The 15,706-nt window shown below is 36.7% G+C and overlaps 1 protein-coding gene across 4 annotated transcripts in view; it reads right to left on the bottom strand.

The window, feature by feature from the left end:
• Positions 1-2,030: 2,030 nt before the first annotated feature.
• The window catches only part of MED24 (mediator complex subunit 24), a 55,133-nt gene continuing 41,457 nt past the window's right edge, over positions 2,031-15,706 (bottom strand). For all 4 annotated transcript variants that reach the window (XM_069827767.1, XM_069827766.1, XM_069827769.1 and 1 more), the window contains exons 18-20: positions 14,208-14,352; positions 12,184-12,510; positions 2,031-2,475 (exon numbers count right to left, since the gene is read on the bottom strand). In XM_069827767.1, the coding sequence (XP_069683868.1) occupies positions 2,317-2,475; positions 12,184-12,510; positions 14,208-14,352 (631 nt within the window). In that variant the 3' untranslated portion in view covers positions 2,031-2,316. The remainder of the gene's footprint in view (positions 2,476-12,183; positions 12,511-14,207; positions 14,353-15,706) is intronic.

The following is a 15,706-nucleotide window of genomic DNA, read 5'->3' as shown; positions in this document are numbered from 1 at the left end:
ATACCAACACATAAGACATCATCGTATTCATCATCATACACAATCTCGCTCTCGTGCTTGTGGAATACCCTACCCAGTGACATCAGAGACTGTCGGAATTTAGTAGCGTTCAAAAGCAAACTTATTAAGCATTTTCTTACTGTGTAGAGTAGATTTAACTTGTACTTAATCAATAAAGGAAATGCTTCTCTCTTCTTAATTTTTACAATAAACTATCTAGCTTTTATTAATAAGTTAATCTTTTAGTACTTTGATTTTATTGTATTTGTAAATTTAATATTAATTGTAATTATAATTGTAATTGTATTCTTAATATTGCAGTTGTAATCCCCTGGTAGAGGGGAAGAGAAGGCCTGATGGCCTTATCTCTACCAGGTTAAATAAATAAATCTATAAAATAAATCTATAAACAGCAGTCAATGCATTGCCGTCACAAAATTCATGTCTGCATATTCATTATGCGAATACACGAATTAAATGTCAAGTGAACGTGTATTCAGTTGTGTGTATTGTGCTGGTAATGTTGTGCTCACATGCTGCTATATGCAAAAGAATCTGGTGTAACACATCAAGTATAGTACACGGAACTGCAAGACGTTCCAGTATTTCTCAATCATTAGACTTCGCACATAAGCTACAGAGGGTCGTACTGAAAGTCATGAGCAACACATTGCTATAATTTCACTTTCAACAATGTAACAAAAACGATTATATGATCATAATCTACAGACTTTACACTATGTAATTGACATATGTGACGTCATTAACTTTTATCATGTGACCACAGGCAATGTTTGTAAAATGGTCGACAACGATGGTTCGTTTCGACAGCGTGCTGTCATTAAATTCCTTGTTAAAGAAGAATAAAAATCTGCTGCTGAAATTCACCTCAGACTTCAGCGTGAATACGGAGATGTGTGCATGGGCGCCAGCAGTGTTAGGAGATGGGTGAAACATTTCGAAGATAGCAACACGAGCATCTAAGATGAGTCTCATAGCGGTCGCCCTCGAACTGCCTCCACGGAACGCGACAAGGAAAGAGTTGATGAGTTCTGGGATGCATTCTGGTTGAATTTCTTGAACCTGGACAGACCGTAAATGCTGTCCGCTATATTCAGACAGTTTTGAATCTCTGTCATGCATTGCGCGAGTAATGCCCTGGAAAGAAGATCATCCTGCAACACGTTAACGCGTGGCCTCACACTGATCGTGTCACCGTGGAGAAAATCAGAACTTTTGGTTGGGAAACTCTTCCACAATCTCCCTACCTCTATTAAAATGACTGCACACGTGTCTTCCGTACATTCCCTTCTGGGCAGGACTCGGGACAACATCCTCTGTCGGCGATGTCACAGACAGTCAGAAACCCTTGCACATGTCCTGGGCTCTTGTCCGCACAGTGAAGTACTCCGTAACTCACGACATCATAGAATTCGCCAAACAGTTTATATCAATAAATTTTCAAGTGTTTGAAGAAGTACATGGACTGGCAGACAATGGCAGTACAAGAAGAATAGACATGATTGCGATCAGACCAAATAACAACAATGGTTACATCGTCGATTCCATCATTAGATTTTAAAAACAAAAGAGCCAACCTGAAGATGTAAATAGGGAAAAAAACGACATCTATATACGTACCATTCCATATTTCATGGACAAATATGGCCTACAACAAATTGAAGTAATAGGCCTTATGGTTGGAGCACGCAGAACTATTCCTGGTTTCTTCTTCCAAACCGGCAACGTTTCGGCCTACAGAGAAAGGCAATTGACGACATGGTTCTTGTAGCTCTGAGGGGATCCATATTTATACTCCGCAACCATCTCTATGGTCAACAGTGATCTTCAAAATATTAATTAGTAATTATTTATTCAATAATTTCTTGTCATTGTCGTTTGACTCCATTAAACTTAACCATATGTTATTTGTACTTTCAATTGCCTACTGTACAATATGCTCTGTCTTTGTGCCAGCCTGTTAATAAGGGGGCTGATATCGTTTAGGTAAATAAATAAAATAATAAGAATATATGAAAAAAATTGAATACATTTGTTTATTCAACATCGTAATAACTGTAATATTTTTCCTAATAAAATATTTACAATTTTTATCTTTAAAAAGTGTTTCATCTGAGTAAGTTCTTCAAGAAAAGGTTCAGGTTCACATAGGGAAATGCAGTTCACCTTTGCTTCTGTCTGTACTTGAAAATAACTTCCAATCCTCGGAAGACTCGTAGGGTTATTTGTAATAAATAAGTTTCAACTGATATCAGAGCTGGAACAACACAACAAACTCACAACACAATTCATAATTTAAACTGTATCTGTCATGGACATTTTCAAATCCATATTTCGCAACATGCAGAGATCTCTTGCTGTTGCTTTGCGACCAGCAACAGTATTGATGTCGTACAGCCTGAGAAGTAGGTCCGTAGTGAACAGATCAGGCAATGAGCGAAGCAGACAAGGAACCTGCAAAATGAGAAGATAAAGCATGGCTCATGTTCCACTTGCACAGATCTGCTGGTTATGTCTCTCATGACTATGTTCTATAGTTCAGCTATTCTTTAATCTTAACACTGTTTAAATGTAAGTGGAAAGAAAATGCATTTCAATCTTCATTTACATACTACAGGACTATTCGGAATGGCTGAGATAATATGGCGACAATGCATAGTTCAAATAAAACACCTTCAGTGTTGATACTTCAAGTGAGAAGACAGGCCTTGCCACCGATGTACCTCAGGAAGTAGTTATTTATCTATGATCAGAGGCTGTGTTGAGCATTGGTTTGAATCCCGCGTGGATTAATTATATGGCGAGTTTTTTCGGAATTTTTCCCAACTATAAGGCGAATTCTCAGATTCATCTTGTCAAATACCATCTTGATATCACCAGTTGCATCAATGCTAAACAACTTCACAGATGAAACAGCTTATGTGAGGGCAGCAATGAACCTCCGGGTTTCTTAAAAGCCATTTGTAAGTAAGTAAGTAAATCTCACTAGAGATTTTGATTTATCTAGAGAAAATAAAACTCAAGTGGGAATCAATTGACTAATTAGAAGAAAGTATATAAAGATTAGAAGAAATAAAGTACTGTACTTTAATACAATAAAATAGATATTGACTTACCAAAATTCTAGTTCACTAATGTTAGCTTCACAAAAACATTTCAATGGAGCCGCCATTTTCAGTCAACTATCTATGCAGTAAACAAAGGACGATCGCAAACCATATTTTATAGTACTGTAAAGAATTTTCTTTCCAGTGGTCCTTGTTGGTCTATTGGTTACCATGCTAGCCACTGGATGCAAAGTTCACGGGTTCAAATCCAGGCTAGGTGGATGAATTTTAGCAATAATTTTCTTATTATGATTTCCTCTAGAAGAAAAGTAAAGCTGTAAATCCTGTGTTACAGACTTATGGCACATAAAAGAATGTCTATGCTAAAGGGTTCCAGGCTAAATATATCGACCATTTCTCGCCCATATTCAATTTCGACACTCAATACCTCTGCATTTGAAAGCATCGATAAATAAAATATTGCTCATATTTTTTTTTTTTTTTAATGTTACTACCAATATCTAGTCTTTACTACAGTAAAATCCCTTGTAACCGGCACCCAAATAACTGGCAATACCAAAACAACGGCACTTTTCACCAGGCCAAAAAAAAACTTTTCACTAGGCCAAAAAAAAAAAAATCTGCCACATAGTCACAGTTCATATGTTTATTTATGTTCGGGCTATCATCAGTGTTGCCACATTAGGAAGTTCGCATGAACTTTAATTTTCAGTGAATATTCTAACCTAAAATTAGTGTATTATTTGTGTTGTGTGATGTGTTTTAATAAGGAAAATCCACAGTGTTTATATTTATTCAATTATGAGCAAGTGATAGTGAAATAAGCTTCACATGGCAGCAGTTTCAACATTTGGCACCATGAAGTACGAACTTTTTTTGTATACACCGGTATTTATTCAATTATCCGGAAAAATCTCGTATCCAGAACTAACCTGGTCCCTTTGGTGCTAGATAAGAGTGATTCTACTATATCTGGACTCTAAAGGACACCATATCCACAAAGACTTACTCGAAGTAAGTCTGAATTGAATAATGTCCATACACACTCAGACTAAAGGGTGGTTCACAATAAACCAGGAATGGAAACAACGAGAACTAGAACAGAAATAATGTTAAAATAAATGTATTTAAATGTGATCATTCACAATAGTTAATTGTGAATGCTCACATTTAAATAGTTAATTGTGAATGCTCACATTTAAATACATTTATTTTAACATTACTTCCGTTCTCGTTCTCGTTTCCGTTCCTGGTTTATTGTGAACGAGCCTTAACCTCCTAGACCGGGGATGTTGAAGTCAATTATTTCCAACAGAAAAATGTTATTACTAGAGAAACACTATTCCTCCATGGTTCTATGTTAATTTGTTCGCGATTCCTTAGTACCATTTTTAAATAATATATTATCTGCAGTTTCGCTATTATAAGTGTTGTTACAACTTTATTTTTCATAAGCATGCAAAAGATTTATATATTTCTATAAATTCTAAGAGAAACACATAAGAATTGTTCCTTAAATCCGAATTTCCACAGCTTGCCGCGATTTCACCACAGAGAACAGCAAAATATAACAAATGGAATCTCGACCAAATGCTTACAGTATTGTTTGTTTCCATGTTTCTATCATTCACGAAATATTACGAACAGCTGGTGCCTCCCTTCACCGTTCCCCAGGAACAACAGTCATGTCCTGTCAGAGAGTGTCAGAGTTATATTCTTTGGTCCACGTGCTCAGTAGCAGACAATAACAAATACAAAGATCAATATTGCGCAAGTGCAGTTCACAGTATGACCAACTCCACAAAAATGACGTTTCCAATCATGTCTTGAGGAACGAAAAAAAAAAATCTAAAAAATCGATTCAAATTGAAATTTAAAAAATATAACACAATTAAAAAAATATTACGCATTCTTTGAAATCGCACGTATTTCGCTCAAAATAAAATTTATCATGGTACTATCCATTTATGGCAGTAATACGCTATAATGAAACTGTCTTCAAAGGATTTCAATTGTGATTAATTAAATGTAAAGAAAACTGAGAAAAGGAGCAAAAAGCACGCTTATTTTTATTGCTATAGCGAGATTTTCATGCTTCTAGCTAGGCTATTAATAGAAATATCTCAGCCAACTATTTTATTTTATTTTATTGTATTTTCCGTAGAGTGAGCATTAGCATTAGTCTAGCCCTTTAATTTCTTCTCTATACCTCTTAGAGATATTTCAATAATTTTAAAAGTACAACAAGAATAACAAGGACACACATAAAAAATAACAAAATTATAATGTCAATATTATAAAGTATAAAAAATTACACACTCACAAAAGTGTAAAGCAAGAACGAAAGTACAAAGACACTAAAATAATAAAAAAAAAAGCTGTAATAAAAATCTGATCCATACTATAGAAATTAGCCAGTCATTAAACTGAACGTTAATCACCCTAAATTCCCAAGTTAAGTAATGGGCCAAAATGAGAAAAGAACTGAAGTACTGCAAATATTTGCAAACAAGCAGCCACCATGGTGGTCTACTGGTTAGAGCACTTGACTTATAATCCTGTGGACCCGAGTTTGATTCCTGGTGTACCCCTGATTTATAACTTCTGTTGGGCAAGCTCGTCCAGAACACAGTACAAAATGGAAAAAAAAGAATTAAAATAACTTGGACTCAAGTGGAAGTTAAATGCAGAATAAATATGGGAAATGCCTGTTATTATTCGGTTCAGAAGCTTTTGTCATCCAGTCTGCTCTCAAAAAAGCTGAAAGAATTTATAAAACAGTTATATTACCGGTTGTTCTGTATGGTTGTGAAACTTGGACTCTCACTTTGCGAGAGGAACAGAGATTAAGGGTGTTTGAGAATAAGGTTCCTTGGAAAATATTTGGGGCTAAGAGGGATGAAGTTACAAGAGAATGGAGAAAGTTACACAACATTTGAGATGGGCAGGGCATGTAGCACGTATGAGTGAATCCAGAAATGCATATAAAGTGTTAGTTGGAAGGCCTGAGGAAAAAGACCTATGGGGAGGTCGAGGCATAGATGGGAGGATAATATTAAACTGGATTTGAGGGAGAGAATATGATGCTAGGGACTGGATTAATCTTGCTCAGGATAGGGACCGATGGCAGGCTTATGTGAGGGCGGCAATGAACATCCGGTTTCTGTAAAAACCATTTGTAAGTAAGTTGGGTAAACTGTGGTCCAGCTAACACAAGGGTTTTCTCCAGAAGCTTCGGTTCCCCTGTGGCATCCCAACAAATCTCCATCATCCTATGACTCACCCTGTGTAATGACTCTGTCGGTAAATTGATCTAAACAAATGAAGGGTACACGGGAAAAACGAACAAGGTCACAATGCTGTTAAGGGTGATGTCATTATCTAATTCACTGTATTACTACAAACTTTAGTGTTATTTTTACCAAAAGTGGTAAAGGAGAATTAAAGCCACAGATACATTCAGCATTTCCTTCCTTGCAAGTAGAAACACCAATAAATTTAGCAGTAATATATCGAAATAGATCAATATCTCAACCTTAATGGAAATGTGACATTGTTCGTTTTTCCCGTGTATCCTTCAAATGACTTCATATGAGTAAATGACGAACAGTGAAGTACCCGCCATTAGATTGAAAGAAAAAAAAAAGCACTTGCGAAAAACGACGAAGATTTAATAACATAATTTTTATTTTTTATATTTTTTTAAGGGAACGAACAAGTGAAAAATGTGGAAAAATGGAAAAAAATACAAATTTTTGTTTTTATGTTCATAATTTTATTTAAACCTTCTACTTTCATAATATGGCCTCATTTTTTATTTGGGAGCCCTTTAAACCGTGTCACATGACGTTTAAATGTCTGCTTGCACGTGCTTCGTTGCCCTTTAAACGAGCTGTCAGCTCTAAAGTTTATGTTGAGCTTTGTAATTTGAATAAAGCGGGCTAGTTTTTTTTCTGGTGTGTATCTAGTGAAATTAAGTTTGTTGTCACTCCTGAATATACTATCAGCTTGCCTGTCAGCCCTGCAAATACTTCGTTTTGAAACTGAACGGCAAAATATTGTTTGTGGACCGTTTCTTCTCGAGTTTGTGCGTTTGTACGTGAATATTCATACTTGTTTTGCTGATTTCGTGTTATTTAGGATGTTATTAAAGTTTTACACTAATTTTATATTCAATTAGTTGTATATATTAGTGTGAATAAGTTAGTATAAGTGCATTAGGTTAGGAATCGTCACAATAACATTCAAGACCACGTGTATAACTCAACATTTAGCATTTTAGGCATAGTTTTAGTTTTCTAAACATGAATAGACTAAGTGACATTCATAATAAGGGCAAGAAACGATCAAAATATGCTAATAGGGCTAAAAATTTAGCAAATATAAGGTGGAAGAATGCCAAAACTATTGTGGAATGTGTGCAACAAGAAAATGTGTTAGGCCTAGTTGGTGATAATGGAGATCAAGTGTCAAAAGAAACAAATAATAAACAAAGTGCTAGTGAGATAAAGTTGATAAAATATGGCAACTTGCAGGAGAATTCAAATATAAGTGCCCCCCAGTGTAGTGAAGACTACACATTAGTGCATGTAAGTTTGTGGAGTGAACTGTATAAAGGAGTAAAATGTGGTGAATGTGGAATGGATAGTGCAAAAGCTGAGCTTACTGAACCATCAGGCTTTGCATTTAAAGTGATAGTGAAGTGTTATAATTGCAACACAGTGTTGAATGAAATGTATACAAGCCCTAAGGTAGGTAACACTGAGTCAACTCGACCTCCCTTCGATGTAAATAGGAGAATGGTCAACGCCTTTGTTACCATGGGAAAAGGACACTCTGCTATGGAACAACATTGTACGGCTATGGGTATGGCAGGTTTGAGCTCACCATCCTTCAACTCTCACCTGATAAAACTGACGGAAGAAAACAAACTTGTTAGACAACATGTGTTGAGAAATGCTCACTCTGCAGTTAGACGAGCTCACATGGAAGTGGACAGTTCTATTAGTGATAGTGATGTTATAAATATTGGTGTGTCATACGATGGCACATGGATGAAGCGTGGACATACATCAAAGTATGGTTTAGGTTTAGTCATAGATATTTTAACAGGGCTAGTGTTAGATTTTGAAATAATGTCAAAATATTGCAGTACTTGTGAAAAGACAGAAAAAAAAATGGATGTTGCAAGTGACGAATATAAACAGTGGTATCAAAGTCACAAAGATGCTGGTGTTTGTGAGAAAAATTTTGATGGATCTTCAAATGCCATGGAGATGAAAGCTGCAGAAATTCTCTGGACCCGGTCCATTAGGTTGTGTAATATGAGGTACACAACCTTATTGTCTGACGGGGATGCAAAAACACACCATCACCTTCAGCAGCTTCAAGTTTATGGTGAAGGCATTGACATTAGAAAAGAAGAATGTGTGAACCACGTTGCTAAGAGAGTAGGTAAAGGTCTACAGAATATTGTTAGGGAATGGAGAGGGACAGATTCCTCAATCGGAGGCAAAAAAAAGGGAAGTCTGACTGCAGAAATGATACCTCGACTGCAAAATTACTACAGAAAGGCCATTATTGATAATATCCCCGATGTAAACAAGATGAAGAAAGCCATCTATGCAACACTTGACCATGCAATGTCCACGGATGACAAGCCCCTGCATTCAAGATGCCCTAGTGGTGAAAAGTCATGGTGCTTCTTCAACCGGGCCATTGCGAAGCAAGAAGCTGTTCCGAAGCATGACTTGAAAACCATGAAGACAGTGTTGCGACCTGATGTTGTGGCTAAAATCATGCCAGTGTACTGTAGACTAGCTAGTGATGAACTTCTTAGCAAGTGCACTGCAGGAAAAACTCAAAATGTGAATGAAAGTGTTCATAGTGTGATATGGCGGAAGTGCCCAAAAGAAATTTTTGTATAAAAAAAAAACTTGAAGTGGCTGTTACTTCTGCTGTGACTGAATTTAACATGGGTTGTACAGCAAACATTTCCATGAGAGATTTAGTGTCAACAGTGAAATTATCTCCTGCAGCATACAAAATTGGCAATAGGAGAGACAAGCGTCGACTGCAGCAAGCGGCTACTTCAACCAGTGAGAACTTCAAAACAAGCAGGAAGAAGCTACGTTTGTCAAAAAGTGTCACTGAAAGTAGGAAAAAGCAGCAGGAGGGGTCAACATATCAGGCAGGAGGGTTTTAAGCAATTTCCATAATGTGTAAGTACTCAAACATAGTGTTGTACTTTAAAACTTGATTTTCTCCCTTTTAAATTTTATTACATTTTAACATGTTCAAATTGCTCCATATGATGCATTTCTTAACCAATAGTGATGAAATTTTTACCACAAGCCCACATTACCTAAAGGAAAAAGACTGTCACATGGATTTTTAAAATATTTATTATTTGCCAAGATATAAATTGATTAAGATGCATGAAATTAATTTTTTTCTTTAAATTGGCACTCACCCAGTTTTGAATTTTTTTCTCAGAAACTAAGAAGTGCTAACTAAAAATCATGTGATAGATGTTTTATTATTGTTAGAGGAACTGTTCTATATTTTTTTTAAATTCATAATGTTAAGCGTTCATCATGCAGCATTTTTTAAATATTAATTAGTATTAATTGGTAAATAATTAATTTCTTCAAAACTAATTAAGATACATTGATGAAATTTATAGGGATGTTTTAAATACATATCAGCACTCTGTGGTAAAAATTTCAGTCCATTAGCATCACAAATGCATAATTTGAATATTTCACTTGTTCATTCCCTTAACCAGTTCACTATATCTGTAATATGGTCACCTCAGTTCCAGTCTCATCAGATGCAAATAGAAAGGATACAGAAAAGATTTTTACGTTATTTATATTTTAAAAAACATCACGTGTTGTCTTATGACAGCAAATTTCATATAATCGGTTACTTTTTTCATTTAATTATAAAACTTCAACATCTCGACGATTAATAAATAGCTAAATTTTACTCTATAAGACTGTTAACGGTATACTGAATAACTGTGATTTTCTTAAATTCCTTCAGTTCAATGTAAAAAAAAAACAGAATTACGTCATAGGCAACCTTTTGTTATTCCCATTCCTAGAACTGTTTTCTTGAAGAACTCTCCATTGTTTGTTATGTGTAATACTTACAACTCTCTCTTTAAACTGTGATTCTCAATTAGATTTCAGTTTAACAGTTGAAAAATTTCATACAATATTAAAAAGAATTGTATTTCCTTAGATATTTAAATTATGAAGAAGTGTGTTATAATGTTTTTACTCTAGTTTTTAAATAATTTTGCATCATTATATTGACATTTGGCACTATATTAACTGCAATATTATATTCTATTATGTATTTTCTTTCTTTCGTTTGTGTTGTTTGTTTTTTTTTCTTATTATGTATTTTGTTTATGTATCTTAGTAAGCCACTGTAATTGGAAGCCTGCTTCTGTTGGTGGCGGATTTAAATAAATAAATATCGACTATGCAGATATCTAGCATTGACAAGATTGATGAAAGCTAAATGAGCATGAGGATGTTACGAGAATACCTGAAATTCGCCTTACAGTTGGGAAAAACTTAAAAGAAATCCAACCATTTAATCAGTCCAAACTACATCTGAGCATATCCTCAAATAACAGGTCACACTTGTTGTGGCTGGTAACTAAATGAAGTACGTTATGATGTATAAATCAAAACATGCAATTATATGAGGGGGGATCCAGGAAATAACGACCGTTTTGTTGTAATAATTAAAAAATAAATATTTATTTGAAGAAACAAAGTCTGTTACATAACTGAAGCTTCCTTTACTTCTCTACATAATCACCACCTACATTTAAACATTTGTCGTATCTGTTCACTAGCTTTAGAATTCCCGTGTTATACTCCTCTGCCGCCAGTTCATTAAGCCAGGTGTTCACTGTCTTCTTCAACTCTTCATCACTTCCAAAACGCGTACCACCCAGAAAGTCTTTCAGCTTAGTGAAAAGGTGAAAATCGCTAGGAGCAAGGTCTGGACTATAGGGCGGATGATCAAAGATTTCCCAACCGAATTGATCCAGCAATTCTCGAGTTGAAGCAGCAGTGTGCGGGCGCGCGTTGTCGTGAAGAAACACAACTCCTCTCGAAAGCATTCCTCGCCTCTTGTTTTGGATGGCTCGCCGTAGTTTTCGTAAAGTCTCACAATAACAATTTGTATTGATTGTAGTGCCTTTTGGCATGAAATCCAGTAAAAGAACACCTTTGCGATCCCAAAAGACAGTAGCCATGACTTTTTGTGTTAAGAGAGTCTGTTTGAATTTTCTCGGTTTCTTGGGTGATGAGGGATGATGCCACTGACGTGATTGGCACTTGGTCTCTGGGGTGTTGTGAGACACCCAGGTCTCATCACCAGTCACAATTTGATCAAGAAAGGCGTCTCCATCTGTGTGATATCGCATCAAGAATGTCAATGCTGAGGCCATTCTCTGAGTTTTGTGTTGGTCACTCAGTTGCCGTGGAGCCCATCGTGCACAGATTTTGTGGTAGCCAAGATGTTGCGACACAATTTCACCAAGCAAAGAACGAGAAATGTCAGGAAAGGCAATATGCAATTCGTCGAGTGATGTGCGCCTGTCTTGCAAGATTCTGTCGTTCACTTTAGTCTTCAGGTCTTCTGTGATGAGTGATGGGCGTCCGGGTCGAGTTTCATCATGGACATTTGTTCGCCCATTGTTGAACATTTCGCACCATTTTCTGACATTTATTTCATTCATTACAGTGTCACCATACACTTCTTTCAATTGCCGGTAAATTTCTGCAGGTTTCAAATGTCGGGCATTCAAAAATCGAATCACACTCCTCACCTCACAGTCGGCGGGATTATCAATCACGTCGTTCATTTTGAAGTAACACAAAATGCACAATGGCGACTTGTTGCAACCAGTACTCACAACATTATGAGAACACATGTTAAGGAAGCCAGTTGACTTTCAAACAAGGAAGGGGAGTCAGCTGCGCGGTGGGTATGCGCGAAAGGTCGTTATTTCCTGGATCCCCTCGTAGCTTCTACTTAAGTTCTGGAACTAATTCATCAAACTTACCAATGTGTTAGGCATTCCCTGGAGAACTAGCCTTGTCCTATCACGTCCGCAGCGCACCACAAACTGAAGAAACTTGCAGACAAAATGCGTTTGCTGTGAGACTTCGCCATCCCTGCCAGCAATTACCGTGAATGTGTGGAACAAGTCATTCAGCGCCTTCTGCAGTGGCTCTTTGATTGTGGTTGGCTGGCTGCTGTTACTGTACGGCTGGGTCGAGTTCTGGCTGCTGGATGTGGCCGTACCAAACAAGGCTGCAGTGTCAGCTGTCTCCGCCACACCGGAACTCATTCGCAGCAATTTGCTTGATGGATAAAGACCTTCCAGATCCTGTAAGACAAACAACTTTTGTCTGAAGATTTGCTTTTATTGCTACAAAAGGTTGTGCTATTCAGGTGGCCTGTTTTAAATGTCACATTCTGTATATTTTCACCTCACAACTGAATGAAATTGAAAAATTATAAAAATTCTCAAAACATAAATACATCATAGCACACATAGTTAATATAATATTTATATGCTTTTGGACAACTTTTGAGTAACTAAAGGTACGGTCACACATCGCTACTTTTGCTGCGCAACTTTTGTACTGCAGCTGCAAGAGCTGCATGTCGTGTTCACACGTAAGCCAAAAGTAGCGTGCTGCACGCTACTTTTCGTGCTGCGCAACCCAAGTGCAGCAAAAGTTGCAACTGGAGGTTGCGAGTCTGTTCACACACAAGGCGCTACTTTTGCAGCCGCAGTCATGCTGCAGGTTTGCATCTCCATGTTAACTTCTCAATATACATTTTGTGGTTATGTTCACATTATTAAGACACTCATGCGAAAGCTTACTTATCTATTATTTGCTTTTCTGTCCTAACTAGTATTCACAAATTGGCATTATTTTTACTATAAAGCTTTTAAAAACGCCTATGCCACATCAATAAATTTAGGAATGCAGTTATATTGTCAGACTCCAAAGCAGCTATTCTATCAATAGTCTCTAAACACACACCTTCATCTCAAACAGCAGAAATAACTAAAATGCTCTCTCAATTAATATCACTCAATAAAAGAATTGTATTCCAATGGATACCATCCCATTGTGGAATCCTGGGAAATGAGAATGCGGATGCTTTAGCAAAGAAGGGCAGCACTGCTACTTACAGACCTGTTACTAAATCTACGTATTACTCTGTGAAAAGATTTATTAAATCTACATACTTAGACTTCAACAAACAAAATTTGATAACACAATCCCAAGGGAAAAGATGGAACTCTCTGCATCAAAATCCACAGTTAATTCCCGATTTACCATGCAAATCGTCTGTAGCTGCATTTAGATTGGCAACAGGCCATGATTGTTTGGCCAAACACCTGCATAGAATTGGAATATATCAGTCCCCTAACTGCCCATTGTGCAACTCAAACCAAGAAATGGATTCGGAACATCTCAAAATCTTTGCTTCAGTGGCTGGTCATGATAATATCTTTGAAAAATATGGGAGTGCAAGAGGTCAAATGACTTCACTGTCAAATGCCTGGCATTAGAAAACAACAACAACATATACTTAAATGATAACCAACAGCATATTCATGTAATCAATGTTAGCAACCCTCCTGTTTGGAACTACGCTACGGAATATTAAAAAAATGAATTATATCGTCAGCAAATATGCTCAGACTGTGTTGTATATTTAGTAACTGTTACAAATAATTTATTTTCATCACATCTAACATTAAAATATATCCAAACAATAAAAGTATCATTGGCACATTTGGGTGGCAACACTGGTCGCAACCGCAGCAAAACCGATATCAAAAATGCTGCAGCTGCAACCCTGAGAACCCTGTTCACACGTCGCTACTTCTAAGCTGCGCACAGCATGAAGAAGTAGCGGGCAGCAGGTTCGGCAGCCGCTACTTTTCGGGTTGCACCGTTGTTCACACGTCGCAGTAAGAGAGTTGCGCAGTTTTTTGTACTGCAGCGCTGCAAAAGTAGCGACGTGACTGTAACTTTAGTATCAAAAGAAGAAACACTTTACCTCGCCTTCCATGTCACGCCGACTTCTCTTACGACTGTTCACCTGGCCCGGTGTGGTATTGCTCTGAAACTCCAGGGCGGCAAACACACAGTATGCACACAGCTTCGCCAGGGCAGAGGCCTGCGGTTCCACTAATTCCTCACTTCTGAAAAATCGTTAAACACAGAAACATACAAATACTCTTGTGATTGCCAATATCTTTTAAACTCAAGTATAAAACATAGAGACTGGACAATAATAATTACATATATGAATCTCTAATTCTGAAGTTTCAATTCTCATTTTCAACTATCATCATTACAGTCATTCATAATTACATTTGATTATCGTCGAAATTCTACTAAATGATTATTTTTGCCAATCATGTACCAATACATTTCTCCTAAATGACTAAAATGCGCATGATCTCGAACATTTAGTAACATATCAGCTCTATGTAAAGATTAATTTTAGGTGCTACAGAATATATCTGTTATGGTAACCATTGATATTAGAGGAGAAAAATCCGCTCCAGCGCCAGTGATCAAACTCAGGTCCTTGGTTCTACGTACCAAGCACTCTAACCATTGAACTACGCCGAAATTCAATCCACAGCACCGGATCGAATTCCTCTCCTCCAGTGTTGACTTGATATAAATGTCAACATAAATGTCGAACTTGGAGTCAGGCCACAAAGGGAAAAACACTGGAGGGTAGGAATTCGATCTGGTGCTGTGGATTGAACTTCGGCATAGCTCAATGGTTGAGTGCTTGGTACGTAGAACCAAGGACCCGGGTTCGATCCCTGGCGCCAGAGCGAGCTTTTCTCCCCTAATATCAATATATCTGTATGTTTTGTTTCGTTGGCTCATGCTTCTAATCATGTACGTATTTATGAGCATGTCAGTTGTTAATTTTAGTGTCAAAGTTGGTAAACAAACAAGGCGACCTGTCGAAAACAGGCAATTTACCATATATACGTGAATACTTCGAGCATATTTTTTCAAGAATTTAGCGAAGGAAAACTGGGATGTGCACATTATTTGAAATAAGGTAGATACTACAAAACTGACGAAACTGAGGATGACGGTCTATGGAAAGATGGTGACGACAATGATTCTTCTGCTAGTGATGACGATGAATAGAGGTAAGGGAGCATGACTTTAATATTTTATTGCACATGTTAACATTAAATTGATATGAATTGTAAATCGAATTTTTTTTTGTGCTATTGTAAATAGAGTCCTGGATGCTTCTACAACAGCATGTGAAGATTATAACTCGTTTCTTAAAACAAATTGAAATTTTATTTAGCTTTTGAGTACATCATTATGTAGAATTAATTTCTTGTACATAAAACACAAATTACAGCCAATTTTCTTTGTTTTTTAATTATATCTTCTAAAATTCAGATGGTGCAAAGTATTCGCATTTATACGGTAATTTACTAAGTATTCCGCAAAATCACTGATGCTAGACTTCTTAAATAAAAAATTCACCTTCCAACTCTCTTGAAAAAA

This window comes from Periplaneta americana, chromosome 6 (genome assembly GCF_040183065.1).
Source record: "Periplaneta americana isolate PAMFEO1 chromosome 6, P.americana_PAMFEO1_priV1, whole genome shotgun sequence".
NCBI classification, from domain to species: domain Eukaryota; kingdom Metazoa; phylum Arthropoda; class Insecta; order Blattodea; family Blattidae; genus Periplaneta; species Periplaneta americana.
Note: the sequence above shows the minus strand (reverse complement) of the source record. Positions and strands in the feature narration are given on the sequence as shown.